The sequence below is a fragment of the Panulirus ornatus genome, chromosome 44 (assembly GCF_036320965.1).
Source record: "Panulirus ornatus isolate Po-2019 chromosome 44, ASM3632096v1, whole genome shotgun sequence".
Taxonomy (NCBI): domain Eukaryota; kingdom Metazoa; phylum Arthropoda; class Malacostraca; order Decapoda; family Palinuridae; genus Panulirus; species Panulirus ornatus.
In genome coordinates, this window is record NC_092267.1 from 2,958,444 (window position 1) to 2,982,669 (window position 24,226).

At 43.0% G+C, this 24,226-nt stretch overlaps 1 protein-coding gene across 2 annotated transcripts in view; it reads right to left on the bottom strand.

Annotated features, from left to right (window-relative positions):
* Positions 1–24,226, bottom strand: part of LOC139762671 (uncharacterized) — a 177,728-nt gene that overhangs the window by 22,898 nt on the left and 130,604 nt on the right. For both annotated transcript variants that reach the window (XM_071687627.1, XM_071687625.1), the window contains exons 8-12: positions 18,790–18,931; positions 12,684–12,814; positions 7,319–7,478; positions 2,356–2,649; positions 1,164–1,336 (exon numbers count right to left, since the gene is read on the bottom strand). In XM_071687627.1, the coding sequence (XP_071543728.1) occupies positions 1,164–1,336; positions 2,356–2,649; positions 7,319–7,478; positions 12,684–12,814; positions 18,790–18,931 (900 nt within the window). The remainder of the gene's footprint in view (positions 1–1,163; positions 1,337–2,355; positions 2,650–7,318; positions 7,479–12,683; positions 12,815–18,789; positions 18,932–24,226) is intronic.

The following is a 24,226-nucleotide window of genomic DNA, read 5'->3' on the forward strand; positions in this document are numbered from 1 at the left end:
TCTCCACACAGACACGGTGGAAGGGAATGACTTAGGCGCGTGACCAAGAGTCCAATCCCTGATGTCAGGGACACACACACACACACACACACACACACACACACACACACACACACACATGAATGCACTGGCCAGAATTATACCTGTACAATACTGAGATGGGAGGGGGGGGGGGGGGAGGTGGGAAGCGACATCAAGGCGAACAAGAATAAAAAAAGGTCTTTAGAATTAATTTGACGGCGAACTTTTCATGAAACTCTGGCTATAATAAGAGGACAACGAATCGACCAAAATATGCGAGCAGTACACATCCTTATAGATGTGGAATAGCCGCTCAAAGGAGAGGAAAAATGATGACGACACATAGACAATATCGGCAGCTTTTGGAGAAAGTTTTTTGTGATTATGTGACGTTCCCAAGACAAAATGGAAGATATGGTAAAGGCCAATATGTCTATATAATTACGAGGTTGAATTATGGCACAGACTGAACAGGTGGAGTCACACCAAAGAGTTATCAGGAAAAATTGCCTCTTAGCACCACCTCATCCTCAATGTACACTCGACACCAGTGGGCCTCGACCTGGCCTTAGTATGAGGGATCCAAGGCCATCTTCGCACCATCTCTGACACTCGAAGACTTTTTGACTCAACGCTTAAAAGTCATTTGACGCCTTGTCTAGTGATTGAAAAACACAGATGATAGAAAATAAGAATCATAAACAGATTTCTTTTCTACGGGAGGAAATGAAGATAATAATGAAAAGATAAGTAAAGAGGAGAGAAAGTATGAAAGTTTGTGGTGAGGTTAGTAAAGAGCAGAATCTTGCAGGGGGGTGGCGAAATAAAGCATACAAGCCTCGCTTATTAAGCAACGTACCCAAACTGGCGATAAATTTCATTTTTGCAATAACTGCGATAACTATTCGTTCCATTAAATCAACGATTCACATGAAAAAAAAATTATTGTATAATACGATTTTAAGATGAAAATTTATGCCAGAGTTGGGCGTACCAATTGTCGAGCAGAACATCAATTTTTTCCGTAACTTTCACCCAAAGTAAAAACTCTTGGGAGCTTCACTCAATCACGTAGTATGGTCTGGTGAAGGATGAACCCCCAGACGATGAACGTCAGAAGAGTGTGGACTCAAGGTACTCACGAAGAACACTGGGTTGGCTGCCGTGAAGTTGATGGTATGGTCGCCATCGTGAAGCTTCGCCTGTAGATGGAATCGCTGGGTGAGGCCACCGCTGTTGCCTGCCACGCACCTCACCCTGATGGTGGTACGCGTTCCTTGCCCGACTGTACAGTTGCTTGGCGGGTCTGGCTTGCCTAGGAAAGAGACGACCAATGGAAGGTTAGTTTACTAGTGACAATAGAAGGTACGATGACGTGTGGGAGGGTGTGCCTGAAAAAAAAAAAATTGTTAATCCAAGCACGAAATTAAAGTTGTCTTTCGTGTCAAAAATCTATATTTCGGCGAGTTTGCCTAAACAATGAGTTGAGGGCTGAGCTTACTTTCACGCGAAGGTGTAATGTATACTAGGCTAAACTAACCCAGCTTGGTATAAAGATTCGTCGAGAACGCCAAAGGGAATAATTACAAATAATTTTCTTCTTTGAGTCTCAAGTAAACATGAATAGGGATAGAAACTGAACATACTAATTATATTCCAGTAACAATGGAAATTTGACGAAAGACATCATCAGCTTCGAAGCACGAAGTTAGGATGGCCATCCTGACGGAGTAAAGTTAGAGAATCTTCTTATGAATACAACCTCATACAGTCATCCACAAGGGACCGCAGGAAAACATGCTTGTTACATTGCCGGAGATATGTTACTTGTTCCCTGAACTGGCGGGGTTAAAAATCTCAGTAAAACAAAATCATATAACGAGTTCTGTTCTCCAAATACTCATCTGTGAAAGCGTTCACATTGTAACCACATATGAATGATGTATTTGCAGTTATCAGTGATAATCAAGTTTGATGTTAGCGTCTGATCTTATTGCTTATTCTGTATGAGATCACAATAATACCAAAGCAGGTTAGCCCATAAGCTGCCATCTCGTATGTGTATCGTGTCATTAAGGAAGTCTGTCATGACTATGTATCAATCAACCTATATAAACAAATGCTACGTTATTTCTGCATCACATGAGACACGATGATGGATGGTCACATAAATAGGCAGCAGGTGTCCGCTGCAGTCATACAACTTCATCAATATTAAAGATTTTATACGATTTTTCCAGATGAACAAACGTCTTTTACCACTGGCTCAAACTCCTCTTAAAGTTATCCTTTGTTAATGACACTTACATGACTGAGGGCCTTCCGTTGTCTCACCTGCCGGTACGATGTGATAGACGCAGGGCTCCCTCTGGGTCCCTATTTCGTTCGATGCCCAGCAGAGCAGAGTGCCATAGTCCAGGGACGTCATTGGCGTGTAGGTGATCACGCTGTGGCTGCTGGAGGAGGTGAAGCGCCCCTGAGGGACGTCGATGGTGTCCGCCGTGTTATTGAACGTCCACTGGAAGGACGCCTGCAGCGGGTTGGCCTGCACTGAGCAGGTCACCTCGGCGTCTTCGTAGCGACCCACGGCGTACGTGGTGACCTGCCCTGGCGAACATACTGGAGCGTCTGAAGAAGGATACAACGAGGACAAGGTGTAACATATGTTGTAAAGGTGTTGTTGTATCTACAGGAGGCTTACAAAACATCAGACAATACTGTAGACTGGATTAGATTATAGAATATAGGCTTATAAGCCAAGTACTGGAGCTTCTAAGGCTATCCAGCGCTCATGACACAGAGAAAACACTGCAGAGAGCCATTTACCTACAGGAGACTAGAATAAACGATAAAACACAATAGACAGTTGTGATATATGAGAATCAATGGTATAACTGAATTGGTCGACAGGACCCTCCCTTTCATAAAGACTGAATGGTGTTTCCACTGCTGTGATGACAAAGGGCCTAATGGAGTATACAAGATATTTTTCCTTCAATTCTCTGGGAACTTCGGTATGTATTGGTGATAAAGATATGTCGTTTAGCTTTATCTTAAAACTGACGAAAACACGTGTGGGACAGGGGGTTGCAATGATTCATAATTCGACATAAAAGTGACCAGAAAAAAACTTGAATGACGACACTGTTAAATTGTGAGATACAATGTTAAAAAAAAAATAGTTCTTGTAGATTGGAAACAAAGACTCCACACTGGATGATTGATTTGTGACAAGTAATATCAATGAAAAAAAGATGTGTCGTGAGAAAAAAAAAAGAGAAAGAGGAAAGAGAATATGCACGTCCAACTTACAGGTTCCTGGGAAGACAGTTTGTACTGCAGAAAAATTCATACCTAAGAACTGAATAAAAATGTGTGTGTGTGTGTGTGTGTGTGTGTGTGTGTGTGTGTGTGTGAGAGAGAGAGATTCCACGAAAACCAGATTCGGAAAAATATCATTCATTTTCGTTACACAATTTGCTGATCTCAAGAAAATTCCAAATGATATATATATCCACTGAACGTTGGCTGGGTGTAGAGAAATTTGGTTCTCTGATGTTTCCATAAAGACAACGAAAGCCTCCACAATTCAAACAAACTCGTCCATTATGACGCCAAACTCTTTCTCACTCGGTCTTTCCCTTTCTGTGAAAAATCAAGCACTCATCCTATTGTTCCGCTTCAACAGCTACAGAAAAAAACACTAAAAAGGCTGACCGTAGCAAAGGTTAAAAAATATGTGAAACAATAGCGCATCGGGTTGGACACAGTCTTTCTCAGCTGTTCAATGCCAAATATCTATTTTAATCTAGTACCATGTAGATTGATCCAACTTCCATATAAAGTGTCCCCACTTCCTTATATCCCTGAGTGGAATAGTTACACTTCATTCCGGCTCGAAGTGGGGAAAAGCCCCTACTTTGTGTCGGCAACACAAGGAACTGCTCCACTTCCTTCCTGGTCAATCCTTCTCTCTCTCTCTCTCTCTCTCTCTCTCTCTCTCTCTCTCTCTCTCTCTCTCTCTCTCTCTCTCTCTCTCTCGTGCAGCAATAGGTGGACTGGTTCAACTTATTTCCACCATCAAGTTCAATAGTCCCACTTAGTGGAGTCACAAACTTGAATACCTCTCCCGCTTCAAACGGAAGAGCCTCACTTCGCTTCAACACCAGGAAGATTACCCCACCCCACTTCTTAAAGAGAGTTCCTCATCCAACGACGCCAAAATCAAGCCGATACGTCACGTAACATCGGTAACAACGTTAAAACGTCTAGTTCGATTCGAACGTTCTCTTGCGGAATAAAAACGTCTTAGGCTCAGGAGACTCTCCCACACACCATCTCCTCTCTAGCAACCAGCATCATTGCCAGACTTCATCAGGCTGAAAGGTGCCCAGAGGGTAATCATTCGGAAGGTGACGCGAGATTACGTTTATACACACACACACACACACACACACATCTGACAGAGAGAGAGAGAGAGAGAGAGACACAGAGAGAGAGACACAGAGAGAGAGAGAGAGAGAGACAGAGAGAGAGAGAGAGAGAGAGAGAGAGAGAGAGAGAGAGAGACAGACAGACAGACAGACAGAGACAGAGAGAGAGAGAGAGAGAGAGAGAGAGAGAGAGAGAGAGAGAGACAGACAGACAGACAGACAGACAGAGAGAGAGAGAGAGAGAGAGAGAGAGAGAGAGAGAGAGACAGACAGACAGACAGACAGACAGACAGACAGACAGAGAGAGAGAGAGAGAGAGAGAGAGAGAGAGAGAGAGAGAGAGAGAGAGAGACAGACAGACAGACAGACAGACAGACAGACAGACAGAGAGAGAGAGAGAGAGAGAGAGAGAGAGAGACATACAGCCAGACAGACAGACAAAGACAGAGAAAATAAGAACGTTGGGACCCTCGTCCCTTTAGATCCAAGGAAGTAACAAAGGTTTACCATAATCACTGGACAAATGTGTGATCATATACTGCACCCAGTACAGCTGGTGTGGGAAAGAGTGTAAACATTGACTAACAGAAGGAAGGCATTAAGTCTGAGAGTGCTGGCGATGTCCAGGGAGCAGAGTTGAAAGCTGCGTTGAATATTGTAACCGTTGCATTTTGTGGTACAATTAGTAAAGTGCCCGAGGAAATGTAGGTGTCTCGAACGCTTATTCCTCAATATTTTCGAATTGATTTTGACGAAGAATTGGTCGTTATCAACTGGGTAATGTATTCTTATCGATAACTATTTTATTATATCTTCCTTTCAAAGTCAAATTCTGTATAAAGTGCGCCCCTTCATCGCAGTTCGTGCAAACATGTAATTTAATACATATGGAACAAAGTGTTCAGATGACGAGGCATCTCTCTCCCCCAGTACCCTCCCTGGTATTCTGTAGGCTCCCTGTTCTTCAGTAACCTCCCTGATGTCTCGCAGTACCTTCCCGTAGCCCCTTTCGTGTCCTTCAGTAGCCTCCCTAGTGTCCCTTCGTAGTCTCCCTGGTGTCCTTCAGTAGCCTCCCTAGTGTCCCTTATTAGTCTCCCTGATGTACTTCAGTAGCCTCCCTATTGTCCCTTAATAGTCTCCCTGGTGTCCTTCAGTAGCCTCCCTAGTGTCCCTTCGTAGTCTCCCTGGTGTCCTTCAGTAGCCTCCCTAGTGTCCCTTAATAGTCTCCCTGGTGTCCTTCAGTAGCCTCCCTAGTGTCCCTTCGTAGTCTCCCTGGTGTCCTTCAGTAGCCTCCCTATTGTCCCTTAATAGTCTCCCTGGCGTCCTTCAGTAGCCTCCCTAGTGTCCCTTCGTAGTCTCCCTGGCGTCCTTCAGTAGCCTCCCTAGTGCCTCTCATTAACCCCTTTGGTCCTATCCTCTCACTAACTCCGGCTTTAATGTCCCAACAACTTCAACCTCTCTGTAAACACGGCCCACTTTGTGTTTACCCTACCACACATAAAGAAAGCGTTCCTGGAATTGAATAATCTACGAGAAAATCTATTTTGCTGATCATACTACACGAAAATGGGCGTGCTTTTTCGACGATATCGCTCACGTCCGACAAATCTGCTTGATTTCTTATGCCAATCAAAGTGCATGTCGAAAGCAGTTGACGTCATATATTTAGATTTTCAAAATGCATCAGATAAGGTCCCACGTCAACGCCACACGACATTGATGGTGGGTTATACCTCAGTAAATAGATTTTGGTTGACAGACCAACAAAGAAAAGTGATTGATGGTCAAGCCTGGAAATTATTAGACTAATCAAGTGGCGTTCTTGGGACTGGATCTCTTTCTCATACATAGCAGTGGTATTAGACTGCATTGCAAAATATCAAAATTTGTTAGCGAGGCAAAGCTGGAAAATTAATCTACAAATGAATTTGAATGTCTACAGCTTCAGAATGACAGACCAATTAATGGAATGGGCTCATATATGAGAAATAAATTTTGATATTGACAAGGCCAAAATTTTACATCTCGGTAGCATATATGAAAACGCATGAACTGCATATGATAAATAAAAAACAAAAGACTTGGGCGAAATAATCTCTGGTGCTCTAAAACCAAGCATATACTAAACTCCATACCATAAAGCCACACATTCGCACCACCACACACAGCCACATTCGCACCACCACACACAGCCACATTTGCCACCATCTCACACAGCCACATTCGCACCACCTCACACAGCCACATTCGCCCCACCTCACACAGCCACATTCGCCCCACCTCACACAGCCACATTCGCAAACACCTCACAGCCACATTCGCAAACACCTAACAGAGCCACATTCACCACCACTACACACAGCCACATTCGCACCACCTCACAGCCACATTCACCACCACCTCACACACCCACATTCGCACCACCACACAGCCACATTCGCACCACCACACACAGCCACATTCGCACCACCACACAGCCACATTCGCACCACCTCACAGAGCCACATTCACCACCACTACACACAGCCACATTCGCAACACCACCACCTCACACACCCACATTCGCACCACCACACACAGCCACATTCGCACCACCACACACAGCCACATTCGCACCACCACACACAGCCACATTCGCACCACCACACAGCCACATTCACCACCACTACACACAGCCACATTCGCAACACCACCACCTCACACACCCACATTCGCACCACCTCACACAGCCACATTCGCCATCACCACCACACACAGCCACATTCACCACCACTACACACAGCCACATTCGCCACCACCTCACAGCCACATTCACAACCACCTTACACAGCCACATTCGCCACCACACACACTCAGGTACTCACACTTCACGTCGAGTCGTAGTGAGTTGGAGCTGCCGTCACCAACCACATTGTGGGCGTGGCAGGAGTACCGGCCCGCCTGGTCCCTAACCACCCGTTGGAGCACCAGGCTCTGGTTGCTGATAATGACCCCACCCGACACGTTGTGCACCAGCACCTGGTTCTGTGGGGAGGGAGAGAGAGAAAACGGGACAACCTGCAGAGGAATGTATATTCATGTCGAGGTGTTGAATCAATGATATTGTGAGGGGAATGGCTGTTTTTATATCATATACTGCTGAAAGAAGAGAAAGGTCATTGTATATCAAATGTCTATAATGTATGTACATATATAATCTTTATTTTCCATGACCTTCAAACTATAAACTTTTCGACAATTCCTCTTCGTTTTACGTCATCCTTTTTCTTCAAGCAAAACTCGTGTATGATCGTATATGTATTTTCAGAACTCTGGAGAGATTCTTCACTTTTTCTTTGATTTCAACGATTTATACATTGTTTTACATTTTTTTTTTTATATATTCAGTATGTTTCCGCTCTTTATCTACACATATTAGTGCAAGAAAATTCTACAGCCGGCCCGAGAGTTGAACCCGGGTTTCCGAAAAGTGTGAGACGACTTGGCAACCACTTGACTATCGAATTGGCCCATCAGTAGTCGATGGTTTCGTCGTCCGCTTCCCAATCTCAGTTGCCCGGGTTCACAGCTCTCGGGGGTCGAAGGATAAATTGTTTACACTGATTAACACGTGAACTTTACGTATTCTGATATGTTCATGTGTATGTACTTCATTTTACTATCATATTCTTTATATCTCAGTTTTCTGCATAAAAAAAAAATGACATTCTGGACGAAAAAAAAAAAAAAAATTGAGGAATTTCACATTCAAAAAGAATTTTCCGTTTTTCAATCACCAAAACTGGCGTTGTGGATGATTGTAACAATGAGGTATCAGATTGCATGAAAGAGCTACTGACGAACACTGTGGCCAGAGAATCCAAATGGCTCAGTAGCCATTTGGTGACGTGGGTTCGAATCGTCTCCAGAGTCAATGTCATCCTATACTTCTCCAGTTCAATATAGGTATAAAAAGATTCTCATAAGGTATCTACAACCAAGAACACCCTAACCACAAAGCCACGTTCATCACGATCCCGCTCACCACAATCACAACATCCGTACGAGCCAAAGACCACGTCAAATCCCCGCAGTTAGCCACAGCATCACACGACTGCACAGCTTCGCTCAGCATCAAATGAACTGAACCCAAACCATGGGAATGATGGCTCACCACTCATGCTGTACCCAAAGTTGTGACCACAGACACCACCTCGGACGTCATGATCAAAGACAAGACGATACCAAGCCATGGTAACCACAACTGGATGTCATGGTCAAAGACAAGACGATACCAAGCCATGGTAACCACAACTGGATGTCATGATCAAAGACAAGACGATACCAAGCCATGGTAACCACAACTGGATGTAATGATCAAAGACAAGACGATACCAAGCCATGGTAGCCACAACTGGACGTAATGATCAAAGACAAGACGATACCAAGCCATGGTAGCCACAACTGGACGTAATGATCAAAGACAAGACGATACCAAGCCATGGTAGCCACAACTGGACGTAATGATCAAAGACAAGACTATACAACCACAACCACACCAACATAGCCAGGCTTAACCCACGCCACCACAGAAACACTAGCAATGTTACGACCACCACAACCACATCACCTTTGCCATGCCAGTGTTACCAGAGAAGCACCACCTCACCATGCTAGGATGACCATTGATATACCACCTCACCATGCTAGGATGACCATTGATATACCACCTCACCATGCTAGGATGACCATTGATATACCACCTCACCATGCTAGGATGACCATTGATATACCACTCCTGCCATGCTAGGATGACCATTGATATACCACTCCTGCCATGCTAGGATGACCATTGATATACCACTCCTGCCATGCTAGGATGACCATTGATATACCACTCCTGCCATGCTAGGATGACCATTGATATACCACTCCTGCCATGCTAGGATGACCATTGATATACCACTCCTGCCATGCTAGGATGACCATTGATATACCACCTCACCATGCTAGGATGACCATTGATATACCACTCCTGCCATGCTAGGATGACCATTGATATACCACTCCTGCCATGCTAGGATGACCATTGATATACCACTCCTGCCATGCTAGGATGACCATTGATATACCACTCCTGCCATGCTAGGATGACCATTGATATACCACTCCTGCCATGCTAGGATGACCATTGATATACCACTCCTGCCATGCTAGGATGACCATTGATAGACCACTCCTGCCATGCTAGGATGACCATTGATATACCACTCCTGCCATGCTAGGATGACCATTGATATACCACTCCTGCCATGCTAGGATGACCATTGATATACCACTCCTGCCATGCTAGGATGACCATTGATATACCACTCCTGCCATGCTAGGATGACCATTGATATACCACTCCTGCCATGCTACCATCACCACAGCTACAACCACCTCTGCCATGCTACCATCACCACAGCTACACCACCCCTGCCATGCTACCATCACCACAGCTACACCACCCCTGCCATGCTACCATCACCACAGCTACACCACCCTGCCATGCTACCATCACCACAGCTACAACACCCCTGCTATACCAGGATTGCCACAACTATACCAACCTTGACATGCCAGGGGTCATCACAACTATACTACCCCTACTTTGCTTGCATCACCACAGCTACGCCACTCCTACCATAACTACCATTGTCATAACCATCACACATAACCTTGCCTTTAACTACAACAGTTATACCACCTCTACCATAATTACCATTGTCATAACCATCACACATAACCCTGCCTTTAACCACAACAGTTATACCACCTCTACCATAACTACCATTATTATAACCATCACACATAACCCTGCCTTTAACCACAACAGTTATACCACCTCTACCATAACTACCATTGTTATAACCATCACACATAACCTTGCCTTTAACCACAACAGTTATACCACCTCTACCATAACTACCATTGTCATAACCATCACACATAACCTTGCCTTTAACCACAACAGTTATACCACCTCTACCATAACTACCATTGTCATAACCATCACACATAACCCTGCCTTTAACCACAACAGTTATACCACCTCTACCATAATTACCATTGTCATAACCATCACACATAACCCTGCCTTTAACCACAACAGTTATACCACCTCTACCATAACTACCATTATTATAACCATCACACATAACCTTGCCTTTAACTACAACAGTTATACCACCTCTACCATAACTACCATTGTCATAACCATCACACATAACCCTGCCTTTAACCACAACAGTTATACCACCTCTACCATAACTACCATTGTCATAACCATCACACATAACCCTGCCTTTAACCACAACAGTTATGCCACCTCTACCATAACTACCATTGTCATAACCATCACAACTTCGCTCTTATGACCACATTTACCATTGCCTTGACTATCACGGCCACGCCAGCCCTGCCACCACCCGTACCATAGCCACCCACAGCGCCACGAGACCTATAACCATAAACTCACTATCACATTACTAATAAATACTGCAGCAAATAAATGTCAAAGTCGACGTCGGCGCACTTAAAACCCCCACATCCTGTGCTGGCGACCTAGTCGATCCAACCTCCACAGCTAAAGGCCTAGTTGATCCAACCACCACAGCTAAGGGGGGCCTACTTGATCCAACCACCACAGCTAAGGAGGGCCTAGTTGATTCAACCACCACAGCTAAGGAGGACTTAGTCGATCCAACCACCACAGCTAAGGGGGGCCTAGTTGATCCAACCACCACAGCTAAGTAGGACCTAGTCGATACATTATAACAGCTAAGGGCCTACTCGATCCAACCACCACAGCTGAGGGCCTAGTTGATCCAACCACCACAGCTAAGGAGGACTTAGTCGATCCAACCACCACAGCTAAGGGGGGCCTAGTTGATCCAACCACCACAGCTAAGTAGGACCTAGTCGATACATTATAACAGCTAAAGGCCTAGTCGATCCAACCACCACAGCTAAGGGGGGCCTACTTGATCCAACCACCACAGCTAAGGAGGGCCTAGTTGATTCAACCACCACAGCTAAGGAGGACTTAGTCGATCCAACCACCACAGCTAAGGGGGGCCTAGTTGATCCAACCACCACAGCTAAGTAGGACCTAGTCGATACATTATAACAGCTAAGGGCCTACTCGATCCAACCACCACAGCTGAGGGCCTAGTTGATCCAACCGCCACAGCTAAGGAGGACCTAGTTGATCCAACCACCACAGCTAAGGGGGGCCTACTTGATCCAACCACCACAGCTAAGGAGGGCCTACTTGATCCAACCACCACAGCTAAGGGGGGCCTAGTTGATCCAACCACCACAGCTAAGGCCTAGTTGGTCCAACCACCACAGCTAAGGACCTACTCGATCCAACCACCACAGCTAAGGGGGGCCTAGTCGATCCAACCGCCACAGCTAAGGCCTAGTTGGTCCAACCACCACAGCTAAGGACCTACTCGATCCAACCACCACAGCTAAGGAGACCTAGTCGATCCAACCACCACAGCTAAGGACCTAGCCGATCCAACCACCACAGCTACCTCAACCGAAGATAAAGCCTCACCTGGGACGACCACAACCATACCATCGCTACCATCAAAAACCAATACAACAACAACCAGCTTGGTCTAAATCATGCCTCAGATTCGTCACTTTTACAACCGCTAAGGCGGCAGTTGTGGGAACCAGAATCACCATTATAACCACGGTTGTGCCTCTCTAGCCAAGCCTGTTTAAACAGTCACAACATCCAGACCTACAACCACTATAACCATCAGTCAGCATTACGACAAAACCACACAAATGACGAGTCATGATCCTTCAAGAACTAGGAATTGCTATGTCCACATTATCATATAAATCACAACCACCACCAGCCCATTACAGTCACTTAACAACGAAGTAAACCAACTACCACACAAATTGTATACAGCCAACACGAAGAGTCGAAGAATGACCATATCTACCATGGCAGCATCTCTCTAGGGATGTTAACGACCAAACCCTAACTCAAGTCCTTCATAACAGCCAAAGTCATATCCATAACCACCTCAGGTCTTCAGCCACTCATAACACCACGATCTCCAACGTCAGCACCAGAGACGGTACTCACCCACAACCTATAAGCACACACACACAAGCACACACACACACACAGACACACACAGACTTGCCATAGATACAAGCATAGTCGAAGTTCCAACTCACATTGTGCCTCCATGAGACCTGCGACACACGGGGGTTGGCTTGGATGGAGCACTCGAAGTACACGTCGTCGCCCTCCTTGATGTTCGTGGAGTCCAGAGACGACCCGAAGCTGGCAGCCGCCGTAGGCAAGTCTGAGGGAGAGGGAAGAGAGATGCTTTGGAACAGAGACAAATCTGACGGACTGTACGAAGGTAGTGTTACGAGATCAGTCACTGGTACACACATCTACGAATGATATATGTATGTTTCAGGCAAAAAGACAAATATATATATATATATATATATATATATATATATATATATATATATATATATATATTTCATTACACTTTGTCGCTGTCTCCCTCGTTAGCGAGGTAGCACAAGGAAACAGACGGAAGAATGGCCCAATTCACCCGCACACACATACCCACACACGCACATATACATACGAATACATTTCATACACAGACATATGCATATGCATATATACACATGTACATAATTCATACTCTCTGCCTTCATCCATTTTCGTCGCCACCCGGCCACACATGAAATGGAACCCCCTTCCCCCCGCACACGCGCGAGGTAGCGCTAGAAAAAGACAACAAAGGCCACATTCGTTCACAGCCATTCTCTAGCTGTCATGTGTAATGCACCGAAACCACATCTCCCTTTCCACATCCAGGCACCACAAAACTTTCCATGGTTTACACCAGACGCTTCACATACCCTGCTTCAATCCACTGACAGCACGACGATCCCGGTATACCACAAAGTTCCAATTCACTCTGATACTTGCACGCCTTTCACCTTCCAGCATGTTCAGGCCCGATCGCTCAAAATCTTTCATTCCATCTTTCTACCTCCAATTTGGTCTCCCACTTCTCGTTCCCTCCACCTCTGACACATATATCCTCTGTCAATCTTTCCTCATTCATTCTATGTAACCAAACCATTTCAATACACCCTCTTCTGCTCTCTCAATCACACTTTTTATTACCACACATCTCCCTTACCCTTTCATTACTTACTCAATCAAACCACCTCACACCACATACTGTCCTTAAAAATCTCATTTCCAACACATCCACCCTCCTCCGCACAACCCTATCTGTAGCCCTATCTGTATGGTCCTTCAAACATACACATTTTTGCTCTCCGAGATAACGTTCTCGCTTTCCACACATTCTTCAACACTCCCATAACCTTCGCCCCCTCCCCCACCCTGTGACTCACTTCCGCTTCCATGGTTCCATCCGTTGCTAAATAAACTCCCAAATATCTAAAACACTTCACTTCCTCTAGTTTTCTCCATTCAAACTTACCTCCCGATTTACTTGTCCCTCAACCCTACTGAACCTAGTAACCTTGCTCTTATTCGCATTTATTCTCAACTTTCTTCTTTCGCACACTTTACCAAACTCAGTCACCAGCTTCTGCAGTTTCTCACCCGAATCAGCACCCAGCGTTGTATCATCAGCGAACAACAACTGACTCACTTCCTAAACCGTCTGAACGACAACAGACTTCATACTTGCCCCTCTCCCTAAACTCTTGCATTCACCTCCCAAACATCCTCATCCATAAACAAATCAAAAAACATTGGAGACATCATGCACCCCTGCCGCAAACCGACATTCACTGGGAACCAATCCTACTCATACACATGCCTTACATCCTCGATAAAAACTTTTCACTGCTTCTAACAACTTACATCCCACACCATATACTCTTAATACCTTCCACAGAGCATCTCTATCAACTCTTATCATATGCCTTCTCCAGATCCATAAATGCTACATACAAATCCATTTGCTTTCTTAAGTATTTCTCACATAAAGTCTTCAAAGCAAACACCTGATCCACACATCCTCTACCACTTCTGAAACCACACTGCTCTTCCCCAATCTGATGCCATATACATGCCTTCACTCTCTCAATCAATACCCTACCATATAATTTCCCAGGAATACTCAACAAACTTATAGCTCTGTAATATGAACACTCACCTTTATCCCTTTGCCTTTGTACAGTACAACTATGCATGCATTCCGCCAATCCTCAGGCACTTCATCATGAACCATACATACACTGAATATCCTCACCAACCAGTCAACAACACAGTCACACCGTTTTTTATTAAATTCCACTGCAATACCATCCAAACCCGCTGCCTTGCCGGCTTTCATCTTCCGCAAAGCTTTCAGTGCCTCTTTTCTGTTTACCAAACCAATCTCCCTGACCCTCTCACTTCACACATCACCTCGACCGAAACACCCTATATCTGCCACTCTAACATCAAATAGCATGATGAAGTACAGACCTCGCTGCCTCCCACATGAGGACGGATGAACCAGACAGGACAACAGACAATGGAGCAGGAGCCAAAATGAAGCTGAATATTATCCTCACCTCGTGGTGGCGGGTCGGCTCTGCCGCGGGTCGAGGAGCATGGTCGCCAATTACCCTTTTCAGAGTTGACACTTAAGCAATAAAATGCTAAACTGGCAAATAATGATTCATCCACTCAAAACATATGCTATGAAATATAGACATGAGGTGTCTACATGATTATCATTTTAAGTTATATATGAGATGCCAGGAGTATATATAAACGTAGTCAATTATTAGGGTAAAGCTAACGGAACTTGCCTACGACGGGACTGCCCTCTGGTGGGGTGGGTACGAAGCTACCGTTTTAAAGACTGTCGTCTGCTGGAGCGGAAAACAAATGCATATCAGCGACGAACGTTGAACACCAATGCAGAATAATTCCTCTTTTAATTACGACGATTTTAGTATAAAAGACGAAATGAATGTTCACAGAAATCGTATGTAACATGTCTTTATTAATTTTTCTTCATGTGTCATTTAACATATTTCATGATGAATAACAGAAAAGGAGCCATCTGAGAGAATTAGGACAGGCAATGACATGCAGACATTGCATGGACGAACACCATTGTTTAATATTATGGTGGATGTATTCTTTTGTCGCCGGATAAAGGTTTCGAAAGCTAAGTCCAAGATTGGTGGATGTGTTCTTTTGTTGCCGGGTAAAGGTTTCGGATGCTAAGTCCAAGGTTGGTGGCTGTGTTCTTTTGTCATCGGTAAAGGTTTCGAAAGCTAAGTCCAAGGTGCCTATACTCTCATTACACAGTTTGGTGTAAGTCGCATCCCGAAGGTAATATCCAGATGAATGGAGAAACTGGGATTCTACCACAATGCCACAATAACTCAAAAATCCTAATTGCACGGAATATGATTTTATATGAAATGAAAAAACGCTCAAGATAACGACGGATCAAGCCAATTCCTGTATTTTTCCACATTCTGTCTCACAGATATTATACCTACCAACGTCAAATGCTGATTCAAAAAAGGTTATTTTCGATTCTAATCCTACTGAAAACAATGTCAGGGAATTCCATGCAGGTAACAACGCTCTTATTGCGGTGTTTGAAGATGTGAGAGCAGAGGGTGGTTGCATAAAGCGTTAACCAACTCAGGATGTGGTTAGGAGTGTAGGGGAAAGTGATATGAGAAGTATTTTGAGTAATCATGCTCAGCGTTGGTACGGGCAATATGGTATTCGTGTCTATCTTGGATATTTTGTTGTCCTCTGATACCAAGTCTATAATAAATGATGCGTGTGTCTACTCAGTCTTTTGATTAACTAGGCTGAAACGAAAAGCCTTACGTCTCATTGCGTCACTCCTCTTTCAACCTTCCCTTTCCGCGCGGCGAGATGTTACTGCTCTCTCTCTCTCTCTCTCTCTCTCTCTCTCTCTCTCTCTCTCTCTCTCTCTCTCTCTCTCTCTCTCTCTCTCTCTCTCTCTGGCTCTCTGGCTCTTAGTGCACATTCATATATTTTCTCTCTCTTGCTTAAGTCAATTATCAACTTCCGTTTTCTATATTACTACAGTCTCTCATAAGCTTAATTTCCAAAGTTCTTCGCCGTGTGCAGGTGTTTTCACTTTGAGCTCTGATATCTTAACCATAACCACAACTACCGCTTGCCTTTTACTTTCATTTATCCTCAAGGATCTCTCCCTTCCTCTCTCTCCTCCTCCAGCTCCTCTTCTCTTTCCTCATGGTCAAGGATCACACCACAATGACCCACATCTCATTTTCTTCATTTACCGTAATGTCTCATCCTTTCAAAAAATGCATCCAGTGACAGTGAAATCACGTGAATTCTTATCTTACTACCACATTCAGTGCCTACTGCTTGTTACATCGTTAACGCACTTAACTGCATTCAGAACTGTTCCATATGCATCAAATATAGCCAAATATACGCATATTTCTTTTTCTTCACCTAAATCAATATGCGTTACATGCACCTATTTCCAATTTCATAAATGAATTTCTCTACTATATGTCTACTAGCAAGAATCTCAACTATGTACCTCTTCTCCTTCCTATAAATAAAATTTTTCTTATCACTAGTATCAAAAAATCTTATCACTCGTATCAAAACTTGATATGATGATTGTGGAAATGGGCGAAGCCCTTAGTTTGAATCTACCATTCCAAGAGTCTTAAACGTGCAGTTTGGCCTCAGAGGTATGGCACAAAAACCTTGTCCTTTCAAACCAAAATGCGAAGGTCAGGCATCATAGGTCACAACAGCCTAATATATCATAACACAAACAGAAATTTGTCGATTAAGGACAAATGTGTATTCAACACGGGTGGGATTCGAACTCTGGGTCCGAATCCGTCAGGTGGTGTATATACATTTGTCCTTCCCGTATGTGTCACACCACTGGAACTGCGATAGACTGAAGTCTGTCTTACCCCAACGAGATGAGGTTGGGACATAGCGAGAAAATATTGGGTGGCTGGTGTCTATGTCTTCTAACTTACGTGTGGCCAAATGCCCGAACCAGGGTTCGAAGCCGACCCGTGGTGTACGTATGTACAATAACATAAATAGTGATAGATTCCGCAAAGCAAGAATAAAGAACAAATCAGTGGGGCTATCTAGCGATCCCATTGTATAATATTTCCTCTAACGTTATTCACAAATCCGGCATAGCGTTGTATCAAATGAGTTTTGAAGATTAAAGACAAACACGGCCAGAAAATTATATGTCCATACTCAGGTCATTGAATATTAAAACACTAGATAGAATAATATATCCAATATCATCTATGGGCATTTGCAACCAAGGTGTGGAAAACTTTACCGATTAATATGAAGACTAACATCTAAATAAGATGATTGGACTCCGAACGAAAGGTGGCAACATCTTAGGTTATATAATAAAGCCCACAAACAGAGATCTAATAGGCTCCTCAAAGGTCAATGAGGATCTAGGAAAGAAGAAGCACGATACTGTTCGATCTGCAGAGAACTGCCACTTCGATCTCAAAGAATGCAACGTGATGACCTCCCCATCTCGGACCAACAGACTTCGGAAGATCATGCCATGACTCAGGTAACGGAAGTTACATTAACCTCGAGAGACGTGGGTACACCTGAAATGACGCGAAGACACTTCAGAAAAATGGACCTTTCTCTTGAGAGAGTCAGTGTCCAAGAAAAGATGGAAAAGACTGTTTAAGGGAGGACCAGGATGGATGACTAGAGAATATATTAGCTTGAGTCAAGAATATAAAAGATATCAGGGTATTTAAGTCAACTGGTAACTAAAAAAAGCAATGAAATGTACACAGGATTACACAAACAGCGTAGGAAGAAAGTCAAAACCAGAAATAATAAAACCTCGTGAAGGAAAGCCGAAAAGAATTCCTGAAATACACTTGAACAAATAGGTAAATCAGCAAGGAAATTCTTGGCACCTGATTTAGCAACGGTCAAAAAAAAAAAAGAAATTGGGTTCCCTGCACCTCGTGTCTACTGTCGAAAAATCTGTCTATTATTCGAGACGGGGAAAAGAAAACATTACTGCTTCTCGATTCGTTGCTGACTCTGGCTACATCTCTGTAGCATTTTTGATACGAAGAATTCATTTCCTCTTGGACATTCTGTGGTGGCAGCTGTGAGCTCGTGAGCTCAGCGCACCATCATAATTCACCCCAGTTCCTTAAGGAACCAGAGCAATATATTGTCAACAAAGAGAGCAACAATCTCTATACCTGACGTGATACTTACAGTAAACAGTGAGGTTCCAGACGTCTTCCATGGACGTGGACACCGGCCTAGTCTCAGCGATGCACCGGAGGAACGACCCATTGTCCTGTGGCTTCGGCGTGAAGGCCAGATTGCTGGTGGTGACATTGCCGTCTGCTGAGGTCTGAGGGAAGATCACACATGAAAAGGAAATATATATATATATATATATATATATATATATATATATATATATATATATATATATATATATATATATACGATGATTTACCAGAAGAAAAGACGTGGCGTAATTTTTCTTCCCCCTCTCTTTGTGAAACAGAATATTTTCTTTTATCATATTTCTCTTGTCTTGACTAAGCTAGGGCCAAGCTTGGCCAGAAGGCAGCCACAGCCTTGAACCTATCTTGCCCTTACCTTAACTAAGATAAATTCATTTGTGTTTACCTTCTTGCTCTCCCGCACCATAATCTCATCTTCACTCTATTTCCTTTATTTTCAGTAAGTTAGATTCATGGCCTGCCTTCATGGCCTTAGGGAAGACGAGTCTTTGTGAAGATGATGTAGTGTACAAAAAATATATAGTGAACTCAGCTTAGTTTAGAGAAAACTTGAGTGTCGTGAAAATGAAGTTCGGTGAAAAGGAGTACAGAGAACAGAAAATGATGCAAACTAGGTTAGAGACACGCCTTGAACATAGCTTAATTCAGATAATTGTATTATGAAGGTAAAGGTACAGTGAAGAAGAGTATAGTCAACAAAATAACCGTCCTTAGACGTAACTTACTTAAGATAAGGCTATAATGGTGATGGCTTTTCCTTGAAGACAAGGTTGCAATGAGGTTACGTATAATGAAATTAAAGTGATCAGATCTGGGTGAAGACCAGACTTCCCCAGCGTAACGTTACATCATGAGTGAAAAGTCACATTTAAGAGCCTTTAATAAGGTCTTGGGTAACGACAGCACTCTCACAGAACTGGTGAGGATAGATTGACCAAGACGATATATGTGTCAGAGGTGGAGGGAACGAGGAAAAGTAGGAGACCAAATTGGAGGTGGAAAGATGGAGTGAAAAAGATTTTCAGTGATCGGGGCCTGAACATGCAGGAGGGAGAAAGGCGTGCAAGGAACGGAGTGAATTGGAACGATGTGGTATACCGAGGTAGACGTGCTGTCAATGGATTAAACCAGGGCATGTGAAGCGTCTTGGGTAAACCATGGAAAGTTTTGTGGGGCCTGGATGTGGAAAGGGAGCTGTAGTTTCGGTGCATTATACATGACAGCTAGAGACTATGCGTGAATGTGGCCTTTGTTGACTTTTCCTGGCGCTACCTCGCGCGCGTGCGGGGTGAGGGGGTTGTCATCTCATGTGTGGCGGAGTGGCGACGGGAATGGATGAAGGCAGCAAGTATGAATTATGTACATGTGCATATATGTATATATCTGTGTATACGTTGAAATGTATAGGTATGTATATGTGCGTGTGTGGACGTGAATGTATATACATGTGTATGTAGGTGGTTTGGGCCATTCTTTCGTCTGTTTCCTTGTGCTAACTCGCTAACACGGGAGCCAGCGACAAAGGATAATAAATATATATATAATACAATATAATATATATATATATATATATATATATATATATATATATATATATATATTTTTTTTTTTTTTTTTTTTATACTTTGTCGCTGTCTCCCGCGTTTGCGAGGTAGCGCAAGGAAACAGACGAAAGAAATATATATATATATATATATATATATATATATATATATATATATATATATATATATATATATATATTGGAAAGGATCACAATTTTGCGCATGACCAAGATATTCCTATGAGTCCACGGAGAAAATGAAACACGATAAGTTCCCAAGTGCACTTTCATGTAATAATCACATCATCAGGGGAGACACGAGAGAGAAATATAAGTCAGTTGATATACATCGAAGAGACGAAGCTAGGACGCCATTTGGTATATCAAATGACTTATATTTCTCTCTTGTGTCTCGTCTGATGATGTGATTATTACACCAAAGTGCACTTAGGAACTTATCGTGTCTCATTTTCCCCGTGGACTCACAGGAGCAAGAGTTCAGTGTCTACCCTGCAGAAGCCGCGTCCTAGACATGAGGTACCTTAAGACGATGTTTGCATTGCAGACGAGAATCGCATCATTCGTACTTACCTAGAGAGTGTAGTCTTAGATAGGTGTATTCTCCGTTGAGATCAAATCATTAAACTATGTGTGTGTTTTGTCCACGTTGAGTTTTGTTGGTGAGGGGGAATCCGTCAGTACATGGTATTTAAGTGGAAAGTAGGGAAAAGCCTTCTATATCTACTTGACGATTGTAGGTACTTATGAAGTGATACGGGAGGAAGGTGTCTAGGGGTGCTGCAAACTTAGAGCCAAGTATTTTTAAGGTAAGATAATACCGAAGGTATTCAGATAGCTCAAGATTGAGGTGAGTCTCTCTTCAGTGTGGTTTCCAGTTTTGTTATATCAGCCTTTGAGAAGGAGTCACAAGGATGATAAGGCGTAGTTTGGGGTGGAGTGGATGATTATCTTTTCCTTATAGAAAACACTACAGGATATATTTCTCCCCGAAAATGATGATCAAGGTTCTGTACGCATTCGTTATATCAGTGGACGTTGTACTACGTTTGTCGTATGGGAAATAGATGTCACGTGAGAGTTCCATGTGCTGCCCAGCATAGCTGCAATCTTATAGACGGGGAACCTATAATACAATACAGTAAAGATGTTTTATCGTAGGAGACACAAAATACAAGGGAATATAGTATTGCTATCAAAGAAAACGAATTTTGAAGTGTCTGAAAGGAAGAGCCCAAACTGAAGATGGAAAGAAAAAGGTTTCAAGTGCTCAGAGCATAAGCATGCAAAAGGGTGAAAAGTGGAGCGATGTGGTATACAGGGGGCGACGTGTTGTCAATGGACTGATCCATGGCAACTGAAGCAGCCGGGGGAACTAAGGAAAGATATGTGGGGCCTGGGTATGGATAGGGAGCCGTGGTTTTGGTAGAGTACACATGACAGCTAGAGAAATGATGTGCGGCAATAAAACTTTTTCTATGTCTATTCTCGGCGCTACCTCCCTAATCCGGGAAACAGAGAACTAATATGAAAGAAGTAGTCTCAAAAAGAATCTTTGATGTGAAATATCAGAATGAGAACGAGTGCAGTCTAAAGGATTGCAGAGAAAAATATTAGTAATTAATAATGTAATTAACAACCTGTAATTACCTATTTGCATAGTTCAGGCTATAAGCTTTGCACTAATGAGTTCCCATCTCTTGAACATTTCCTAATCTCATACAACTATATAAACCTTTGCATACCGTCAGTATTCACAATCTAATTTGTTTGTCCCGTTCATCCACTGCTTTTAAAATCGTGTAAAACAAGTTCTTTACATAACTTGCAACAAATTCTGTTCACTAATTTCATATTTGAAAGAATAGTTATCTAACACCATCGTCAGATTGGTAATTAAGAATCGTCAGGTCTCCCAAATCACCTGTGTTGTATGCCTGGTGGGAGGAGTGGACTGGACATCTGGCTGTGTGGTGTGGCTGCAGGGAAACACCAATGTACCTGGTATGGAATTAACTGATGACATATGTTACTCATTTGATTATGGGATGAAACAGGAAGGAAGAATAGTGGAGACTTACATTTGTTGTGTATAATGCTTAAAGCATCTTTATACAGGAATAATAATTAATATAGGAAGGCATGACCATGGAGAGATCCTAATGTATTTCACATTGAATATATCATGTGCATCGCTGCTACAATATTCATCAGTCAATCATTTCCCCATTTATGTAAGATATGGCACAGGGGGTAAGACTGATTAAACTTATATATATAATACGGTAGTGGATAGAATTATGGGCAGCTCTGCGAATGCATTAGGGCGAGGAAAGATGATTCTATCGATAACAATCATTTAGTTAATGTCTGAAGAAATATGGATGATTGTGCTGATGGTAATTTCTTACGGGTCTCCCTTTATCATCACTTACGGGTCTGTCTTTATCATCACTTAAGAGTCTATCTTTATCATCACTTAAGAGTCTATCTTTATCATCACTTAAGAGTCTATCTTTATCATCACCTACGTTGGTCACTGGGTTATATGACTAGATGTTATAAAAGATGGAATATTGTGAAGAGAAAGATGGGGTTATGCTGGTGAGGGATGTGAGACGACTAGTACAGAGGAAATAGAATATCGGTAGAAAAAAAAAAGAAAAGAAGAAAATATCGGCAAAGAAGGTGCAGGAAATGATATCGGCAAAAGAAATCGTGAAGATGGTATGAGGTGAGTTAGAGACACAAAACTCATCCTGCAGAGGAAAATCATTAGAGATGAGGCTATGATTCAAATTACTCACAGACCAGAGAATGGTTGAAGGAGGATACACTGAAATATAACAATATACAGGAAAGATAATGTAGGAATACGTAAGATAAAGATGTGATTAAGGGATAGCGAAGTAAGAGATAGATAGACCGGGTGATGATAAAGGTAGACTCGTAAGTGATGATAATGATAGACTCGTAAGAGATGGGTTGCTCTCGAGACCAGAATATGTGAGATGTACTTACTTAACGAGTACTTGTGAGGGGATGAGACCATAGGGCAAGACTAGCGCGCGTTGTACTCACCGCAGGAAAAAATATATAAAGTAACGTAGAACGAGTCTTGTACTCAGTGTTGTCAAGTGTTGCCTACGAGAAGGAGAGAGTGTAGGCCTGTGTGGATGAACTGGGTCAAAGGAGGGACACTTAACAGCCACTGAAATGCTGGCTTCACTACTCACCCATCAGTAAACCCACTGTGTGTGTGTGTGTGTTTTCCCAGACGTGGAGGGAAATACTTCCCACAACTACTGTAATTCAGGGAGAGACCTGTTTACACAACCCCGTCAGGTGTGTACGACAGCTGAAGGTGTTTTAGGAGGAAAAAGTCTGAAGAAATATTGAACGTGAGGAGACATTACCAGCAATGGAACGATCTTCTGTGGTGTTGCGACGAACTGCAGTAGTACAGCGGGGAGATAACGAAAGACTGCGGGACTATAATTATAACGAAATTTTCTACAATGATTTGATACAGAAGAAAAACAAAAAGGAAGTTATCATTGACTATCTGCCAAAATAGTGACAAATGGGATATCAAGGCTCGACATTTTTCTATATATATTTTCCTTGAACCGTTTTCAAATGAATACATTTGTTGTGTTTAGAAGGGATAATATATTTTATTAAAAAGATGCCTTAAAGGAAAGTTTGATACGTTGTTAGTCCATATGTGTTTTACAAGTAGACAAAAATGAGTGTTTTACGAGTAGACAAAAATGAGTGTTTTACAGGTAGACGGAAAGGAAGTGTTTTACAGGTAGACGGAAAAAAGTGTTTT